Source organism: Rhododendron vialii, chromosome 8a (genome assembly GCF_030253575.1).
Source record: "Rhododendron vialii isolate Sample 1 chromosome 8a, ASM3025357v1".
Classification (NCBI taxonomy): Eukaryota; Viridiplantae; Streptophyta; class Magnoliopsida; order Ericales; family Ericaceae; genus Rhododendron; species Rhododendron vialii.
This window is the reverse complement of record NC_080564.1, coordinates 1,278,578-1,295,678: the sequence shown is the minus strand read 5'-3', so window position 1 is coordinate 1,295,678 and position 17,101 is coordinate 1,278,578. Positions and strand designations below refer to the sequence as shown.

The 17,101-nt window shown below is 38.7% G+C and overlaps 1 protein-coding gene across 5 annotated transcripts; it reads left to right on the top strand.

The window, feature by feature from the left end:
* Positions 1 to 713: 713 nt before the first annotated feature.
* On the top strand, positions 714 to 16,152 carry LOC131298213 (LRR receptor kinase SERK2-like). Of its 5 annotated transcripts, XR_009190469.1 has the most exons (13): positions 714 to 1,205; positions 8,097 to 8,303; positions 9,324 to 9,456; positions 9,619 to 9,690; positions 10,920 to 11,063; positions 11,183 to 11,254; positions 11,344 to 11,409; positions 11,582 to 11,646; positions 11,750 to 11,893; positions 12,975 to 13,316; positions 14,391 to 14,785; positions 15,496 to 15,888; positions 15,928 to 16,152. XR_009190469.1 is itself a non-coding variant. In XM_058323566.1 (12 exons), exons 2-12 carry the CDS (start codon positions 8,225 to 8,227, stop codon positions 15,808 to 15,810), a joined length of 1,827 nt encoding a protein of 608 aa, XP_058179549.1. In that variant the 5' UTR covers positions 714 to 1,205; positions 8,140 to 8,224; the 3' UTR covers positions 15,811 to 16,152. The 5 variants fall into 5 exon arrangements, 4 of the variants coding, with proteins under 4 accessions (XP_058179549.1, XP_058179548.1, XP_058179551.1 ...); XM_058323566.1 differs by having other exon boundaries at positions 8,140 to 8,303; positions 15,496 to 16,152; XM_058323565.1 differs by having other exon boundaries at positions 15,496 to 16,152.
* The last annotated feature ends 949 nt before the right edge of the window (positions 16,153 to 17,101 follow it).

The following is a 17,101-nucleotide window of genomic DNA, read 5'->3' as shown; positions in this document are numbered from 1 at the left end:
ACTTATAGATTATCATCGGACCACCACAATAGAACATTTATCTGTAGCGTTGTATTTATTCAATGTACGGAACAACAACAAAAAAAAAGTTTAATTGAAGTTCACATTGGCGTCTTTCTGGTTCCCCGCTCATCGAATATCATATTGACAACTACGAATTTTTTTATTTCTTTCTTGGTTCTTGTTTTTTGAATATTAATTACCCTATTAAGTATCACACATCCGCAGCCCTCTTCCCCCGTTCTTCCTCTCCCCTCACGTAAACGGACTAAAACAAAAAAAAAAATTTACAAATTTTGAGAGAAGTCATTCTCATATATAACAACTAAAACTCCAAATAGCAAGACAACTTATTTCATGTTGAACGGTCTCTGGGTTTAGCGGAAACTACTCGTCTAAAATTCATATATAAATTATAGGCCGACTTTTTATGGAAAACTCATTCTCAAAATAAAATAAAAATACAGGAAAATTAGGGATTGGAATTTCTATATCGTTCCAATTTTATCGGATGTCCCCGAAGGGACGGGATTGGGATTCGGAGTTGAGAGAACTTCTACTACATTTGCTTAAGTATTTCTAGGAATTTCTTTGTTGCTGAAGTTAGTATTTATCTCTGATTCATGCCGGCCTGATATATCTATACAGAGAGATTGCTGCTCAAAATTGTCTCTTCAACCTTGCAAAATCTCCATGATTCCATGAAAAGCCCAAGTCAAGATAGGTAAACCATAAAAACTCCCAAATTCAATGCAAATTGAAGAGAACCCAGAACATATATAAGTTCATGGATACAATCTCTACCTCAACTCTTCCATGGTTTCTTCCTCTTCTAATCCTCGTACTCCTACTCCCTATTCTCTCTCTACAAATTCTTCTCAAAACAAAATGGAAGAAACCAAACCTATGTCCCAAGCTTCCACCATCCCCTCCACGGCTTCCCATCATAGGTAAACTGTATTGAGAATACTAAACGACTAATAAAAGTTTACCAGTTCAAAAGCCACCACTACCAGATTAGGGAGAGAGAAACTTTTTTTTTTTTAGAGAGAGAGATAGTGAATACTGTTTTCATTACAGATGTGTTTCTTTTAAGACAACCCAGATTTACAGGCATTAGCGAAACCGAATCTTCTTTTGTAGTATTCGATTCTCAATTCTTTTCTTGCTCCTCGGAAGCCCGAACGGTTTGATTCTTCTCGGAGGTTCATCTTCTTCCTCTTCTCTTTGATTTGTTGTGCGTATGAATGTATGTATGTATGCGTGTGTGGATTTGTACTTTGTTGTGATAGAACTATGCAGAAAGAAACTAAGTATTTGAACCAAAGAACTTTATTATTAATGTTGGAAAGAATTACAGGTGAATGGGAGGGAGAGTGAGAGAGAGAATTACAGGAGGTGGAGAGGAGAAGAGAGAATTGGAAGTAGAAAGAGAAACAGAAATAGAAAACACACACCCCACTCGAAAACACCCCCCTCCTTTATCCTGCTAACAGATTAACCGACTGAACAACAAACAACCCTCTCAATTACAATATTTGCACATTGATCCCTAAGTACAAACTACAATTACAATTAACTCTCCCATGCTTATCATTTCCATCCCCTTAAGAACAACCTTGTCCTCAAGGTTGGAAATCAGGAAAACGCTGGTGGAAATCGTACCAATTCTCCCAAGTAGCATCCTCTGGAATGGTATTAGTCCACTGGACTAAGACATCAGTACAAGGTCTATTGTTCCGTTTAACTAGCTTCCTGTCCAAAATGGCCAAGGGTTCCAACCGAAGGCGACCATCATCCCCAACAAGTGGAAGGTCTGATTGTGGCACAACATCATTCCCCAGCTTTCTCTTGAGAAGAGAGACATGAAAAACAGGGTGAATTCTGGAGTGTGGAGGAAGCTCAAGTTGGTAAGCAACAGGACCAACCTTTTTCACCACTTGATAAGGACCAAAGTACTTGGGGGCTAGCTTAGCATTCCTGCGGAAAGCCACTGTTACTTGTCTGAAAGGTTGAAGCTTGAGATACACCCAATCTCCCACCTCAAAAGACCTTTCTGATCTGTGTTGGTCCGCTAGTTGTTTCATTCTATGCTGTGAATTAGCCAAATGTTCCTTGAGTAATGTGAGTATAGTACTTCTGTCACGTAACAAGTCATCAGCTGCTGCTACTGCAGTACCCCCAGGCACATAATTCATGAGATTGGGAGGTCTTTGTCCATACAAGGCCTCATAAGGGGTAATTCCAGTAGAAACATGGAAGGTGGTGTTGTACCACCATTCAGCAAGGGAAAGCCATTTAGTCCAAGTTGTTGGTCTGTCACTAGTGTGACACCTCAAATAATTTTCCACACATCTGTTAATGACCTCTGTTTGCCCATCAGATTGGGGGTGATAGGCTGTGCTCATGCATAAAGTGGTACCCTGTAAACGAAATAACTCCTGCCAGAAAGTACTAATGAAAATTGGGTCCCTATCCGATACAATGGATTGTGGCATACCATGAAGCTTGAAAATGTTGTCTAAGAAAACTTGTGCCACAATAGTAGCAGTGTAAGGGTGGGTCAGTGGTATGAAGTGGGAGTACTTGCTAAGTCTGTCCACCACCACAAAAATAACAGTCTTGTGGTTAGAACTTGGCAAACCCTCAATGAAATCCATGGAAATGTCACTCCATAATCGTTCTGGAATAGGTAAAGGTTGGAGTAAACCAGGAGAAGCTACAGTCTCATTTTTATGTCGTTGACAAACATCACAACTTGCCACATAATTCAGCACAGCTTGCTTCATACCTTTCCAAAAGAAAGCTTGTTTCAATCTCTGATAAGTCCTTTCTCCCCCAGAATGTCCCCCCAGTGGACTAGCATGATGCTCTTGGATCAATCTGAGCCTGAAAGAAACATCACGTCCCACTACCAGCCTAGATTTATAGTAGAGCATATGGTGTTGCCATGAGAAGGAAGGATGGCTGGTTGGATCTTGTTGTAAGTCTTGAATGATTGCCTGGAATTCCGGATCCTTTTCCCAACTGGTTTGGAGCTCCTTTACCCAATGACAAAGAACTACAGTCATAGTGGCAAAGGTCCCTTGGTTTGCTATTGACAACTGAGCCTCATCCTCCACCCTAGAAAGAGCATCTGCTGCCACATTGGTTTTACCAGTCTTGTAGATGATTTCATAATCAAATCCCATGAGTTTTGATAACCACTTCTGTTGCATTGGAGTGGTAATCCTCTGTTCCAACAAGAATTTTAAACTTTGATGATCAGTTTTGATAAGGAATTGCCTGCCTAACAAGTAATGCCTCCACTTGGTAACTGACATAACCACTGCCAAGAGTTCTTTTTCATAAGTGGAAAGACCCAGCCTGGTAGGGGATAGAGCTTTGCTGTAAAAAGCTATAGGTCTTCCTTCCTGCATCAAGACTGCCCCCAATCCTTTTCCTGAAGCATCACATTCCAACACAAAAGGCTTGGCATAGTTAGGTAATGTCAGAACTGGGGCTGTTGACATAGCAGTTTTGAGCTGAATAAAAGCATTTTCAGCTTCTGCAGACCACCCAAAAGCATCTTTCCTGAGCAACACAGTCAAGGGCTGACAAATTTTTCCATAGTCTTTTATAAATCTTCTATAATATCCAGTAAGACCCAGGAAACCCCTAAGAGCTTTAATTGATTGAGGTCTAGGCCAATGCATCATATTTTCAATCTTGGCAGGGTCAGCTGCTACCCCTTGGCAGTTAATCACATGTCCCAAATACTCCACTTGTTGCTGCCCGAATGCACATTTGGACATCTTTGCAAACAATTGGTGTTCTCGTAGTTTGGCCAAAGTAAGAGAGACGTGATGCAAATGGTCTGGCCAAGTATTACTGTAAACAAGGATGTCATCAAAGAAGACTAGCACAAATTTCCTGAGGAAAGCCCTGAATACAGTATTCATGAGACTTTGGAAAGTGGAGGGAGCATTGGTCAAGCCAAAAGGCATGACTAGGAATTCATAATGACCCTCATGGGTCCTAAAAGCTGTCTTCTCAATATCCTTAGGATGCATTCTAATCTGATGGTAACCAGATCTCAAGTCTAGTTTAGAAAAATATGTGGCTCCATGTAACTCATCCAACAGCTCATCAATAATTGGAATGGGAAACTTATCTTTGATGGTATCTTTGTTAAGAGCTCTATAATCAATGCACATCCTCCAAGTGTTGTCTTTCTTCTTAACCAACAAAACAGGTGAAGAAAAAGGTGAAACACTATGCCTTATTACCCCTGATGCCATCATTTCCTTTACCAACTTTTCAATCTCATTCTTTTGAATGTACGGATATCTATAGGGTCTGATATTTGGGGGTTGAGCACCAGGTTTTAGAGGTATCTTGTGATCATGGTCTCTGAAAGGAGGCAGACAGGTAGGTTCCCTAAAGATATCATCAAAAGCATGCAAAATCTGGAGTATGTCAGGGTGTACCTCCTCTGAAGTCACTGCTTGTAGGCTGCATAATTGGGCCATCATGCCTGGGGACTGTTTGTTGAGTAGGTGTTGCATTTTCTTAGCATCCACAATTTTCACACCAGTCGTAGTGTCTCCTGTAAGTAAGAGCTTCTTCCCTGAAACTGAGAATTGCATCCGCAAATTCTTGAAGTCCCAAATTACTGGCCCAAGTGTTGATAACCACTGTACTCCTAACACCATATCACAACCTCCCAGTGGCAGTAAACGTACTTCAGAGCTGAAATCAATGCCCTGCATATTCCATTTAAGGTCTTTAACCAAGGCTTTACTGCTGATCTTAGTGCCATCGGCTACAATGATGGTTAGAGGACTAGTTTGATAGATTCTCACCCCTGCCTTTTTAGCCACCCCTGGATCCAGAAAGTTGTGGGTGCTTCCAGAATCCACCAATATGTTGACCTCAACTTTCTTAATGACCCCTTTTATCTTCATAGTTTTGTAGGACTGAATTCCTGATAAGGCATGCACAGAAATATGGAACTCTTCTGTACTATCTTCTGTAGGCAATTCTTGTGGGGCTTCCACAAATTCTTCTTCCTCTTCCCCAACGTCGATCATGAACAACTGCTTTTTTTTACACACATGCCCTCTAAAATATTTTTCATCACAGCCAAAACATAGCCCTTTTGCCCTCCTATCATCAAAGTCCCTGGGGGTTATTCTTTTGACCACTCCACTTGATTCGGCTGACCTAGAATTTGATACTTGAGATGTCTGTGAGGTAGTAGAAAAAGGAAGAACAGTTTTCATTGGGGCCCTTGTCTTCTTGCTCAATGCCTCTACTGTTTCTTCTTGAAGTCGTGCCAATCCCATTGCTTGGGAGATTGACCTTGGTTGGAACATCTGAACTCCACCTTTTATCTCTTCTTTCAATCCACTAACAAAACAACTAATAAAGAATTCCTCAGAAAGGCCCGTGGTCTTGTTAGCTAATTCTTCAAACTTTTCTTGATAACTTTTGACAGTCGACCATTGTCGAAGTTTGGTTAATTGCCCCGTTGCATCTTCAAAAACATTTTCCCCAAATCTAAGCATCAAAACCCTAGAAAATTCCCTCCAAGTACGCAGGGTGTGGGATTTCTCAAACCATCTATACCAATGCATGGCTTTATCTTCCATATGTAATGAAGCTAGTCGTAATTTCTGGGTTTCTTCTATAGCATTTAATTCAAAGAATTTTTCACATTTGTAGATCCATGCCTCTGGGTCTTCACCGAAGAATTTTGGAAAATCCAATTTTGGTTGAAACAAACGTACAGAACCCAGATTTTGACTAGGGTTTGGAAGTAGTGGTGAGGAAGAAGACGATGATACCTTTTCTTGAATTTGTTCATACTTTGAAGTCAACGTGGTGATCAAATTCTTGATTCCTTCCATCGTGTCCTTAAAACCCTCAATCGATGCTGCTTGTCGATCCGAAATGTTGGTCAGACGCTGAATAGATTCATTGGTAGTGTCTGACAACTTCCGAATTGAGTCGTCCAGTCGCTTGATCTCTTGAGAACGAGTGTTATCCGCCATTTGTGCGATCTCCACAGTCAGAGGAGCGTGGCTCTGATACCACTGATAGAACTATGCAGAAAGAAACTAAGTATTTGAACCAAAGAACTTTATTATTAATGTTGGAAAGAATTACAGGTGAATGGGAGGGAGAGTGAGAGAGAGAATTACAGGAGGTGGAGAGGAGAAGAGAGAATTGGAAGTAGAAAGAGAAACAGAAATAGAAAACACACACCCCACTCGAAAACACCCCCCTCCTTTATCCTGCTAACAGATTAACCGACTGAACAACAAACAACCCTCTCAATTACAATATTTGCACATTGATCCCTAAGTACAAACTACAATTACAATTAACTCTCCCATGCTTATCATGTTGGTAGATTCAGTAAGAGTTCTGTAGCTGTTTTAAGTTTTAGATTCATTTATGATCTGGGTTGGTTTTCAATTCCATTTAGCTTGAAGGGTAAGTTGAGGAATTAGTGCTTCAATTTTGGTTAGGTATAAAATTGAATTGGTGGGCATTCATTGCTGTATTCTCTCTTTTTGTTTTATGGACTATACATGTGTAATTTATGGCCTTAGTTGACTGAAAAGATGAGATCGGTTTCCTTGAATTTATTGGGTCAGCACGGGAAGACTCGTGTTTTGCAAGATGTACTAATAAAAAATGCAACCTTTGGATTGAGATTGAATGATTTGGCAATAAAAAAGAAGAAGATATTTTGAGTTTCTCACCAAATCAGTCAAACAAATGAGTGATTTTGTGAGACATGAATCAAAATGATAATTTTTGATTCTTTATCGTGCAAATCCATAGGAATTAGTCCAAGGATATTTCAACTCACACCTGCTGAAATGACCTACACTAATTCTTTCAATTATTAGAATAATATTTTTTTTGAACAGCTAGTATAATAAAATTTTTACATTATTCGCATAAGTCAGCTGAAATAGTTGAAACCATAGGACACTAAGAAGCATGGAAGTGCCTTTGATCAGAAACCAAAAAAATTTGTGCCAATGTAAACATTCTTTTTTGGCATGAATGCTATCTTTATCCTTAGTGTTCTTATTTAATGTGGGTATTGCGATTCTAACCTATGAGTTTTTATCCTTCCCTATTAAGTGCAATACCTCTTATTCTCTTAACTATGAATTTGAAGCAGGGGATCGGTAGTGTGGTAAATGAGTCTTTTTTTTCCTTTTTTCTTTTTTTTTTTTTGGTGGGGGGGTGGTTTGCTTAGTTGAAGTAAATGAGTCAATGTACCCAAGTGGATTGCCTATAAGAAAGGGCCAACTCCCAAGTAGTTTGGTGGTCAAGAGTTCATGGGTTTGAGTCTCACTAGTGATTAGTGGAGGGGCGAGGCTCATCCCATTAATCTCCTTAGTCTCTCAGCTGTCAGATATAAGAAAAATGATTTATAATATTTCCTTGGCCTTTCTTCCGGATACAATTTCATGATTTTATGAATCTCCTGATTATAGGTTGTGTGGTTGGCCTTGGCCGCCAAAGGTCCCAAACTTGAAAGCCTTGCTACAGCTAGTCTTCCTTGTTGTTGTACTGTATCAAATCTAGTACATGTACAACAAAGGGGTCTATTTGAGTTGCTTTCCAAACTGAGTTTGCCTTCTGTTTAAACCTTTTTCTCAAGGTGCACTTTAGGCCGATTTCCTACTTCAAGAAATTAGTTGTACACACCATTTTTAAACTGTTCATTGTGTTTTACTTGTTTTGAAGACTTTTTGCCCTGGCAGTGGATTCTCAACCTTGTCCCTCTTAAACCTATTTGGCAATTATATGTTTCTTGTTTTATTTTCTCCCTCTGGCAACTTCTCCCTGTATCTCCAAAGTCTTAAGACGTGGATGTGAAGTGTGAATTCCAATAATCTCGACTACAACTTGGGTTAGACTGGTGTAATTCATTACTTTTTTAGTTGAGTGACCCTGTGGCCCCTTTCCTATGACCACGTACCGGCACTGTGGCAGATTACATTTTATGAGATTCATCTCTTCATGGGTTAAATATGTCAATATTCTTGATTGTATCTGGTTTGCTGTTTTTTTTGTGTACATCTCAGGTTATAAATTTCATTAGAAACCTGATGCTGGAATCTTCTGCAGAGATCAAGCTCACTCATACATTCAGTGAGGAGAACGCATTTTCGTGCATTGAGAACTAGGAATACAGTCTCACATAAGAGAAGCCATGTTTTTCGGGCTGAAGCTGGTTTTTGGAGTTCTAATATTGGCTTGTTTGCATTCTTTTGTATCATCTGATGCACAAGGTATCCATAATATTTTACGTCATTTAGACACAATGTTGTAGGCTAAGCATTGTTATCATTTTTGCTGGTGCCCTAGCCCTCTTGATTCTTTTTCTTGTTCGAATTCATTATTGGATTTTCATATGCATAGTCAATAATGTAGTGTATTCCATTTACTTAGAGTTCTGTTTGTGCCCTGGCTTCTTTCTTTGAATTTTTTTAAAAATTTTAGAATACGAATTGATAGGGAGTAACCAAGAATAAGTTGCTTTTGGGTCAGGAATGCGATGCCATGTCACCAAGAATGTGCTATTAGTTAGCCTAATATGGTGATATAAGTTTTGGACACTCGCTCCAAAACATGTTACAACTTCTTGCCTAATGGTAAATCAAGAGATTCATAGTGAAATAATTCTTGTATGAAAAGATAATCACATTTAATGAACTTCAATTAACAAGTGGAGTTTTGAAGATAAAAGTGTAACAAGGTCATAATGCTCTTAGAAATGAGTTTTCAAAGGATTATTTTTAGAAAAAATGGACTACATTATATTGGGGTTCAATGTTTAAAAACAGTTGCTCTCATGTTTAGAAGCTCCTTTGTTTCTTATAATGTTTATCTCTATCTTAACACAATCTAGGACATGTGGCATATACCACATCCACTCCTTGTTTTGGAGCAATCAAACATGAATTAGATATTTTGGAAATAGGTGTTGTATGTGTTAAAATAATATTTCAAGACACAATCTAGGACATGTGGCATACCACATCCGCTCCTTGTTTTGGAGCAATCGAACATGAATTAGATATTTTGGAAATAGGTGTTATATGTGTTAAAATAATATTTCAAATTTTGTTATTGGAGAAACTGGTGCTTTTTGATGACATGGTGTTTCTTGGTTTTTTGAATAGGTGGGAATTATTTCATACATCTTACCTTACCTCTTCTATTCTAATGTGCTTGAGTTTCCTAAATATAAGTTGTAATTCTCATTTGTGAGTGTTGACAGCTTGATTTAATAATTAACTTTTGTCCAGGGGATGCCCTCATTGCTTTGAAGACTTCTCTGAATGCTTCAGCTAATCAGCTCTCAGATTGGTATCAAAATATGGTAAATCCATGCACTTGGACCAAAGTAACCTGTGACAAGAACAATAATGTCATTTATGTGTAAGTAATGCGCACGCTTATTTTGCTTTGCTTCTGTGTATGAAATGCTTGCTATTATATTGCTCTCAGCACTTCCATAAGCTTGTGACTTATGGATCAAGGCTTCAATCTGTAGTTGCCATCATAAGACCTCAAATGTGGTGTCTGATTGTGTGTTTGCAGATCATTATCGGATTTGGGTTTTTCTGGAGTCTTGTCCCCTAAAATCGGAGCTTTGAAGACCCTTCAAACACTGTATGTTTAAGAATTACAGCTCAGTGCAGTTTAATTTGCCTGAAGCCATTTTTGGAATTTTTAGAAAGGAAGTTTTGTGACTGGTAGGGTTGAAGACTTTATAAACAGAAATCTGGTGAATGTATAATCTGCTAGTGTTGTGCACTTTTTGGGTGGGACTCTCTGATTCTACATTTTTTTTTGGGATCTGCAGTCATATATTCACAGGATACCTTAATAGTGACTACAATTAACAAATGTTGTACGAATTCTAACACTTCATCCGATGGAGTGGTAGAGGAAGGATCTAGAAAATCGAAACTACAGCTGAATATGTGCACTTAGGGCACAAACGAAAGGGGGAAAAATCTTCTTAGTCTTGTGCAATTGCTTTTGAAAGCCTGGCTCTGTTACCATGTCAAAGTATTCAATTGAAAACTAATTGCCAATGAGTGTAGAGGTTGTCTAGGTTCATATACTATTAATTGGAGGGATAATTAATCGGTTTAGGACAAGCTTTTACATTGATAAACCTAAACAAGATGAAAACATTGTTTCATCATGTAACACCAAATTCTTTAGGCCTAAAGGGCGACAACAAGGGATTACTGTTTATAGTAACATATAGTTTCTCTTTACTATTGTGTCCCTTTCACTTTTACTGTGTTCCATTTGTTTATAAGCGAGGGATACAGGGTCCCTCAAGTGCCCGTAGGATTCCCAGCTTTGAAAAAGTGATAAAATGGGGGGCCTTTGGAAGGGTGTCTAACACGCCTCAGGGTGTGTCCAGCGTGTTAGGGATGTCTCCGACTCCGACACGAACACACCAGCTTCCTAGAAGTGCGTTTACTTCTTAATTGCGAGATATGTCATAGGGTGCATGAAGTATGATAGAGCTCACTAGACGGAGGATTCAATATTTTGGAGACTTGATGCTATTTTAGGTCTCAAATTTAAGTAGTTAACTTGCTAAATTTCTGGACAGCAGGGAGGATTCAGTATTTTGGAGCTAGAATGGTTAACTTGGGTTGGGGTTGTAAAGGTTTTAGGGATTTGATTATGCAGAAAGAATGTTGCTTGTGGCTGTAAATATTGCGCAAGAGTGCTGGGAATCAAAATAAAGAAGATGAAGATAAGAAGAAACATTGAAGAAAGGAACCTTATAGTCGTTTTAGAAACCTATGTCAATGTCCTATTTTATATGTTTAAATTTTATTGACTGATAGTTGTTAGAATCATTTATCCTGCAGTGTACTGCAACGAAATGCCATAACTGGTGAGATACCGGAGGAATTTGGAACTTTGACAAGCTTGACTATGTTGGATCTGGATGATAACTGTTTAACTGGTGAAATACCACCTTCTCTTGGCAATCTCCCAAAGCTTCAGTTATTGTATGTGTTACTTTCTGCATCTTATTCAATTTTTTCTCTTTGTAACATTTGGCATTGTTACTGTAAATTTATTTTAGAAGAATATCAGTACAAATGCATTTACTTGACTATGCAAGCAGGTATTTGAGTCAAAACAATCTCACGGGGACCATCCCTGACTCACTCTCAAATCTTGCAAGCTTGACTGATATGTAAGTAATTAAGTGTTATATGGATTATTCCCAATGTTCCTTGATTATATGGTAGAATTATTTATATGGCTTCTGTAATTACTTTGTAGTCAGCTTGGTTCGAATGGTCTGAGTGGTCAAATACCTGGGGGTTTATTCAAAGTTCCCAAATACAAGTATGTTCAACTTTTCTAAAGACACGAGCTCATAATTATGAAAGTCAGCAGAAAATATTTCACTGATTTGATTTCTCTCTCTCTCTCTCTCTCTCTCTCTCTCTCTCTCTCTCTCTCTCTCTCTCTCTCTCATCTTTGTTCCTATTGATTTGACTTCTGATACTGATTTCAGTTTTACAGGAAACCATTTGAATTGTGGCATAAATGGTTCCCAACGTTGTGCATCTGGTAGTGTCGGTAAGAGGATTAGATATTGTTTTTTAAACTCGACTCAGCTTTATTTGCTGCTGTATAATAATCTTTTCGGGAAGCTTATTTCATGACTTGGGTTTGTTGACAGGCTCTTCTAATAAATCGAAGATTGGAACTGTACTTGGAATCATTGTTGGAATTGTATGTCTTCTTGTTGTTGGAGGCCTGCTGTTACTCTTTTGGAAGGGAAGGCATAAGGTATACAGGCGTGAAGTTTTTGTCGATGTCGCAGGTTTGTGTTGCTTGTTAGTTTAAACTTTAGAACCAGATTGAATGCCAATGCTTCCAGATATTTAGGATTAAGCTCATATCTGATTAAAAACATGAATCTATTGTCTAACCCCATCTAAACATTGCGTGGCATAGAGTACTCAAATGTTTTAACAGACTTGTTTCTATCTGCTCTCTGCACAAGCCTAACATTTTCTTTTGGTATTATGATATGTAGGAGCTGGGCTGGAAATTTAGTCCTTAATTTCAAATTTAGGGTGCCAGATTTGTAGATCAAAATTATGACTCATCTCGTTGTGAGATAAGAGATTAAATTGTGACTGCCTGTTTGCCTGATGTCAACCCTTAAACTAATTGACATGTTATTCTCGGACGGCTAATGGTGGAAGCAGAGAACCTTCCATAAATAGCAGTTTGAGCCCCATCACAAAAACCTTGGTCAATGCTTTTTTTTTTTTTGGGTAAATCAAGGTCAGTGCTTGTTAGCTGTTGGTACTTGGTGTAATGTGACTTGTCGGTTGTGAGTTTGAAAATTTCAAGTGCACAACACTGCTTTTTTCATGGGGGAATGAGTTTGAGGGCAGAGTTGTTCAGTCAGTAGTTCCAGGGGTTAGCAAGGAATACCGTTAACCTTTTATTTATTTTCAGATTTGACGTTGTGGTGTGAGTAGTCATTTACGAATTTGTTCGTTCTTTTTCTGTTTTGCGTTAATTCTCTATGTGGGTTATAAAATTAGCAAAATATCGAAAAAGTCGTGCATTTATTTTTTAAGAACTGAAGGTAAGAGCATATGTAACTTAGTTTGCAATCGTTAAGGTTAGTTGATATTCCCCAATGAAGTCATGGAGCATCTTTGATGCCAGCAGACTAATTGAGAAATTCAGAGAATATCGATTGTATGTTTCAACAATTTCGAGGTAAAACTAGGAGTAATAAACGATAATCAAACTTGAAATATGATTAGTTTCTGATTTGCATACTTGGTTACTGTATTTTAGTTAGTCCCATGGTGTGTGATTTGGTTTCCTTTGTCTATTTGCTGGAGGAGTGAATCTAAAAAATATATATCTTGCATGCCCAGGTGAAGTTGACAGAAGAATTCCATTTGGCCAGTTAAAAAGATTTTCTTGGAGGGAATTACAGCTAGCTACAGACAACTTTAACGAGAAGAATGTCCTAGGACAGGGGGGTTTTGGAAAGGTTTATAAAGGAGTGCTTTCTGATAATACAAAAATTGCTGTGAAACGATTGACTGATTATGAGAGTCCTGGTGGAGATGCAGCATTCCAGCGTGAAGTTGAGATGATAAGTGTAGCTGTTCATCGGAATCTATTACATCTGATTGGGTTCTGCACTACACCAACAGAACGCCTTTTGGTGTATCCCTTCATGCAGAATTTAAGTGTTGCCTATCGTCTACGAGGTAATAGACTTTAATTTATCTATCCAAAGAAAGGATACTAATAGAAGTCCTTTAGCCATGTTTCTTTCTCCCTTCTATAGCGATTCTAGTTTATTTTGTGTTCGATGTCAGTATACATTCTAGACTTCTAAGTATATATTCAATGGTTTGTGCCATTTTGTTTATCTATGAGTTCAGTTAGATATTTAGATAGAGGGTCCCAGTGTAAGGAGAGTAAGTACTAACTAGTACTAATAGTGATGCTGCACGAGCAAGAAATTAGAGAGAGCAGGAAGAACTGAGAAACAGTAGATATTCTGCGATGCTTATCCAGATCCTTCAACTTTTATATGTTTGGAAAAGCAAGCATACCCTTCGTATGACATCTGGGTTCTTACTACACCAGTCAAATGTTTGTACCTTAGCTTTGGGAATTCAGAACAACATGATGGCGTTGGCTAACTTGGAGCTTTCACAAGTACAATTATTTTGGTAATCAAAGTAAACAGGGTAGACTGATGAAAATAAGTAGCCCGACGCTATTTTCCAATAAAGGAAGCACTATGGTTTACTTCACAGTTAACATGATTAAGTTGCAAAACAATTCTGCACACACCACAACTTCAGGCATCAAGCCAATTGCATTTTGAAAATTTCCATTTTTTGTAAATTGTTGAACGATGCAGCTCATTGTACTGATTTTTACTCCTTTGAGTAAGTTTAGTTAATGTAACATTCTAGGGGTATCTACTTGAAATCTTCCTTCAAACAGCGGGAATTTTTTTTTTTTTTTTTCCAAACAGCGGGATTGATAGAACTGTTTGTATGTGTTTATCCAGTATGCTCTATTGAGGTAAGAATAAATCTTGCAATCTATTCCTTGTCTAGTGGTGAATTAGGTGAAGTTAATGTCTTCAAATTTGAGAGAGATTCAAGGAAGAAAGAAGGGGAGAAAACATTTCGAATTCTTGTTCGTACTGATTCTATTAAGGAGAATTTGTACATTCTTATGGACATGAATGTTTTTTGATTTTGGAGATCAACCTTTAGTGGATTTTCTCATGATGTTTATCTGTCTCTATACATTGAACTCAGAAATAAAACCTGGGGAGCCTGTTTTAGATTGGTCTACAAGAAAACGAGTGGCTTTAGGTACAGCTCGTGGGCTAGAGTACCTTCATGAACATTGTAATCCCAAAATTATCCATCGGGATGTTAAGGCTGCTAATGTGTTACTGGATGAAGATTTTGAAGCAGTCGTTGGTGACTTTGGCCTGGCAAAGTTGGTGGATGTAAGAAGGACTAACGTGACAACTCAAGTTCGTGGGACAATGGGTCACATAGCCCCCGAATACTTGTCCACTGGTAAGTCATCAGAACGGACGGATGTTTTTGGTTATGGGATAATGCTTCTGGAGCTTGTGACAGGTCAAAGGGCGATAGACTTTTCACGCCTGGAAGAAGAAGATGATGTTTTATTGCTTGACCATGTAAGTTAGCCTTCGTATGGTCCTAGTTCCTTATTTGTGTACCATCTCTGTTTGTCTGTCTTTCACATCTCCCCAGTGGGAGTTTATGGGTGGGAATGGGGTAGGGTAGTGATAGAACTACAGACATCTTGCTTGTTTTCTCACACTTGCTATATCAAACATCTCTATGCATTAGCCCCTCCCTTCTCAATGGTAACCTTGGCAATCAACTTTGACAATCCTTTTTCCGTTGATGGTCTTCAGAGACCGCATGGAAGGACTTTGTTGTCATTTTTGTTTTCATATTGTTCCGTGTGTGTTTTCATGTTTACTAGTGACACTAATAAGTTTGACCAAGATGTTGCTGATTCCTTAAAATGGGGCCACCGCTCCACAATACTTTCAGCGTGACATTTGCATATTTGATGAAACAGAAATTTGTTACAAATTTTCTATAAATGAACTTTGGGGGCATTTGAATTTCACGTGGTATTTGAGCAGAGTATTGTGTCACAGACTCACAAACTAACGAATCTTACTTGCTTTTCTTCCTGGTTTGAGACTTTGAGTTATTCCTGTCACATTCTTCCTGCGGTATCCGTGTCAAATTCCATAGTTCCATTACTGCATGCCATGTAAAGTAAGAAACTTTAGGGAGGTTTGCTAGTTGTGCACCGTATTTCCCTTTTTGGGCCATCTATTGTTTAGCCAATCATCTTGTTTGCTTGAAGGTCAAGAAACTGGAAAGGGAGAAAAGACTTGATGATATTGTGGACCGAAACCTAAACAAGCACTACAACATACAAGAAGTGGAGATGATGATTCAGGTTGCTCTACTCTGCACCCAATCATCGCCTGAGGACCGTCCTTTGATGTCTGAGGTGGTTCGGATGTTAGAAGGTGAGGGACTGGCTGAGAGGTGGGAAGAATGGCAACATGTCGAAGTTAACCGTAGGCAAGAGTACGAGAGACTACAGAGAAGATTCGATTGGGGAGAGGACTCCGTTTATAATCAAGATGCTGTTGAGTTGTCTGGCGGAAGATGACCAGACACGGAAATCTGAAGCAGCTACGTATATGATCTCTTTGTGGTCTTATTGCTTTTGGCATAACAAGCATTTCTCGTGTTCATATTACTGGTTAAGGTCACTTGGTTGTTGCAGCCTCTTAATTTTGCGGGCCGTCAGTAATTGTGTCGATAACTATAATTGCCCCATACCGGGAAGGAAAATGGTACTTGATTTTTTCAGAGTGAGAATTGTAGTTATTGTGCAGTGTTTCTCATGTATTTTGATCTTGGTTCTGTGAGTTGTGTAAGTTCTAGTACTTACTGGTATTTGGTATTTCTTCAGGGCAAAATGTTTTATGTGCTACACATCCTTAGATCATCTCCTCTCGTTACTCTAATTTTTATTCAGATTTGTGTAAAGTAAAAGCTTGATTTGGTATGGACTTCTCTAGCCTTTTACTCAGATTTCAAACCCTAACCATCATCTTCCGCCACTCAACATTGTTGGATCCGCAAATCTATTGCGTCTCTCAACATGAGTCTTGGGTGGGCCACATTTATTTATGGACTGGGAGATCCTGCCAAGCAAGGGTGCTTGGCAGGGGTGCCGAGCGCATTTCAGCCGTCCAAAAGTGTTTTGGATAGTTCAGATGCAAAGGTACCGAATGAATTTAAAAAAAAAAAAAGAAAAGGAAAAGGAAAAGGAAAAAATGTTTTGATCCGGGCAGTCGATTTTTAGATGAACAGCCGGATTGACCGCCTGGCACCCGCACGGCAGAGGTGCCGCTAGGCAAGGTCCCCGGGTCCCACATTTACACATTCACAAATGCTTTGCAAACACTCTCTCTCTCTAGCAAGACTCTTTCTCTCTCTACCACATGGACTCCTTGATACCCCAAGCCGGGGTGGAAATTCCCTAGGCTTTCTTCAAATACCAAATGCTACAATAGACGCCAAGTAGATGAGTTCCTGGTTTGTGAAATAAAATTGGGCCTCAATCAAGGAAAAAGGTCGTAAAATCATGTAAAAATATTTTACTTGGAAAATATTGTAATTATAGAACATTTTACATTCAACCAAACAGAGCTGAAAGGAAGGAAATCAACAATAGTCCGAGTGCATCAAAATTGACATCTTCCAAAAAAAAGAAAAAGAAATCAAGCCCGAACTAACAGTACCTTCAAAAAATAAAAAAAACCAATACTTTTCAGTTTTTTGGGTTACTTCGGCTTCACCCGTTTTATTACATGCAATTGGACCGAAAAAGTAAATTTTGGCCCATAGCTGCCGTTTCTATCCACGGCCAGTGTAAAAAGAAACTATTACAT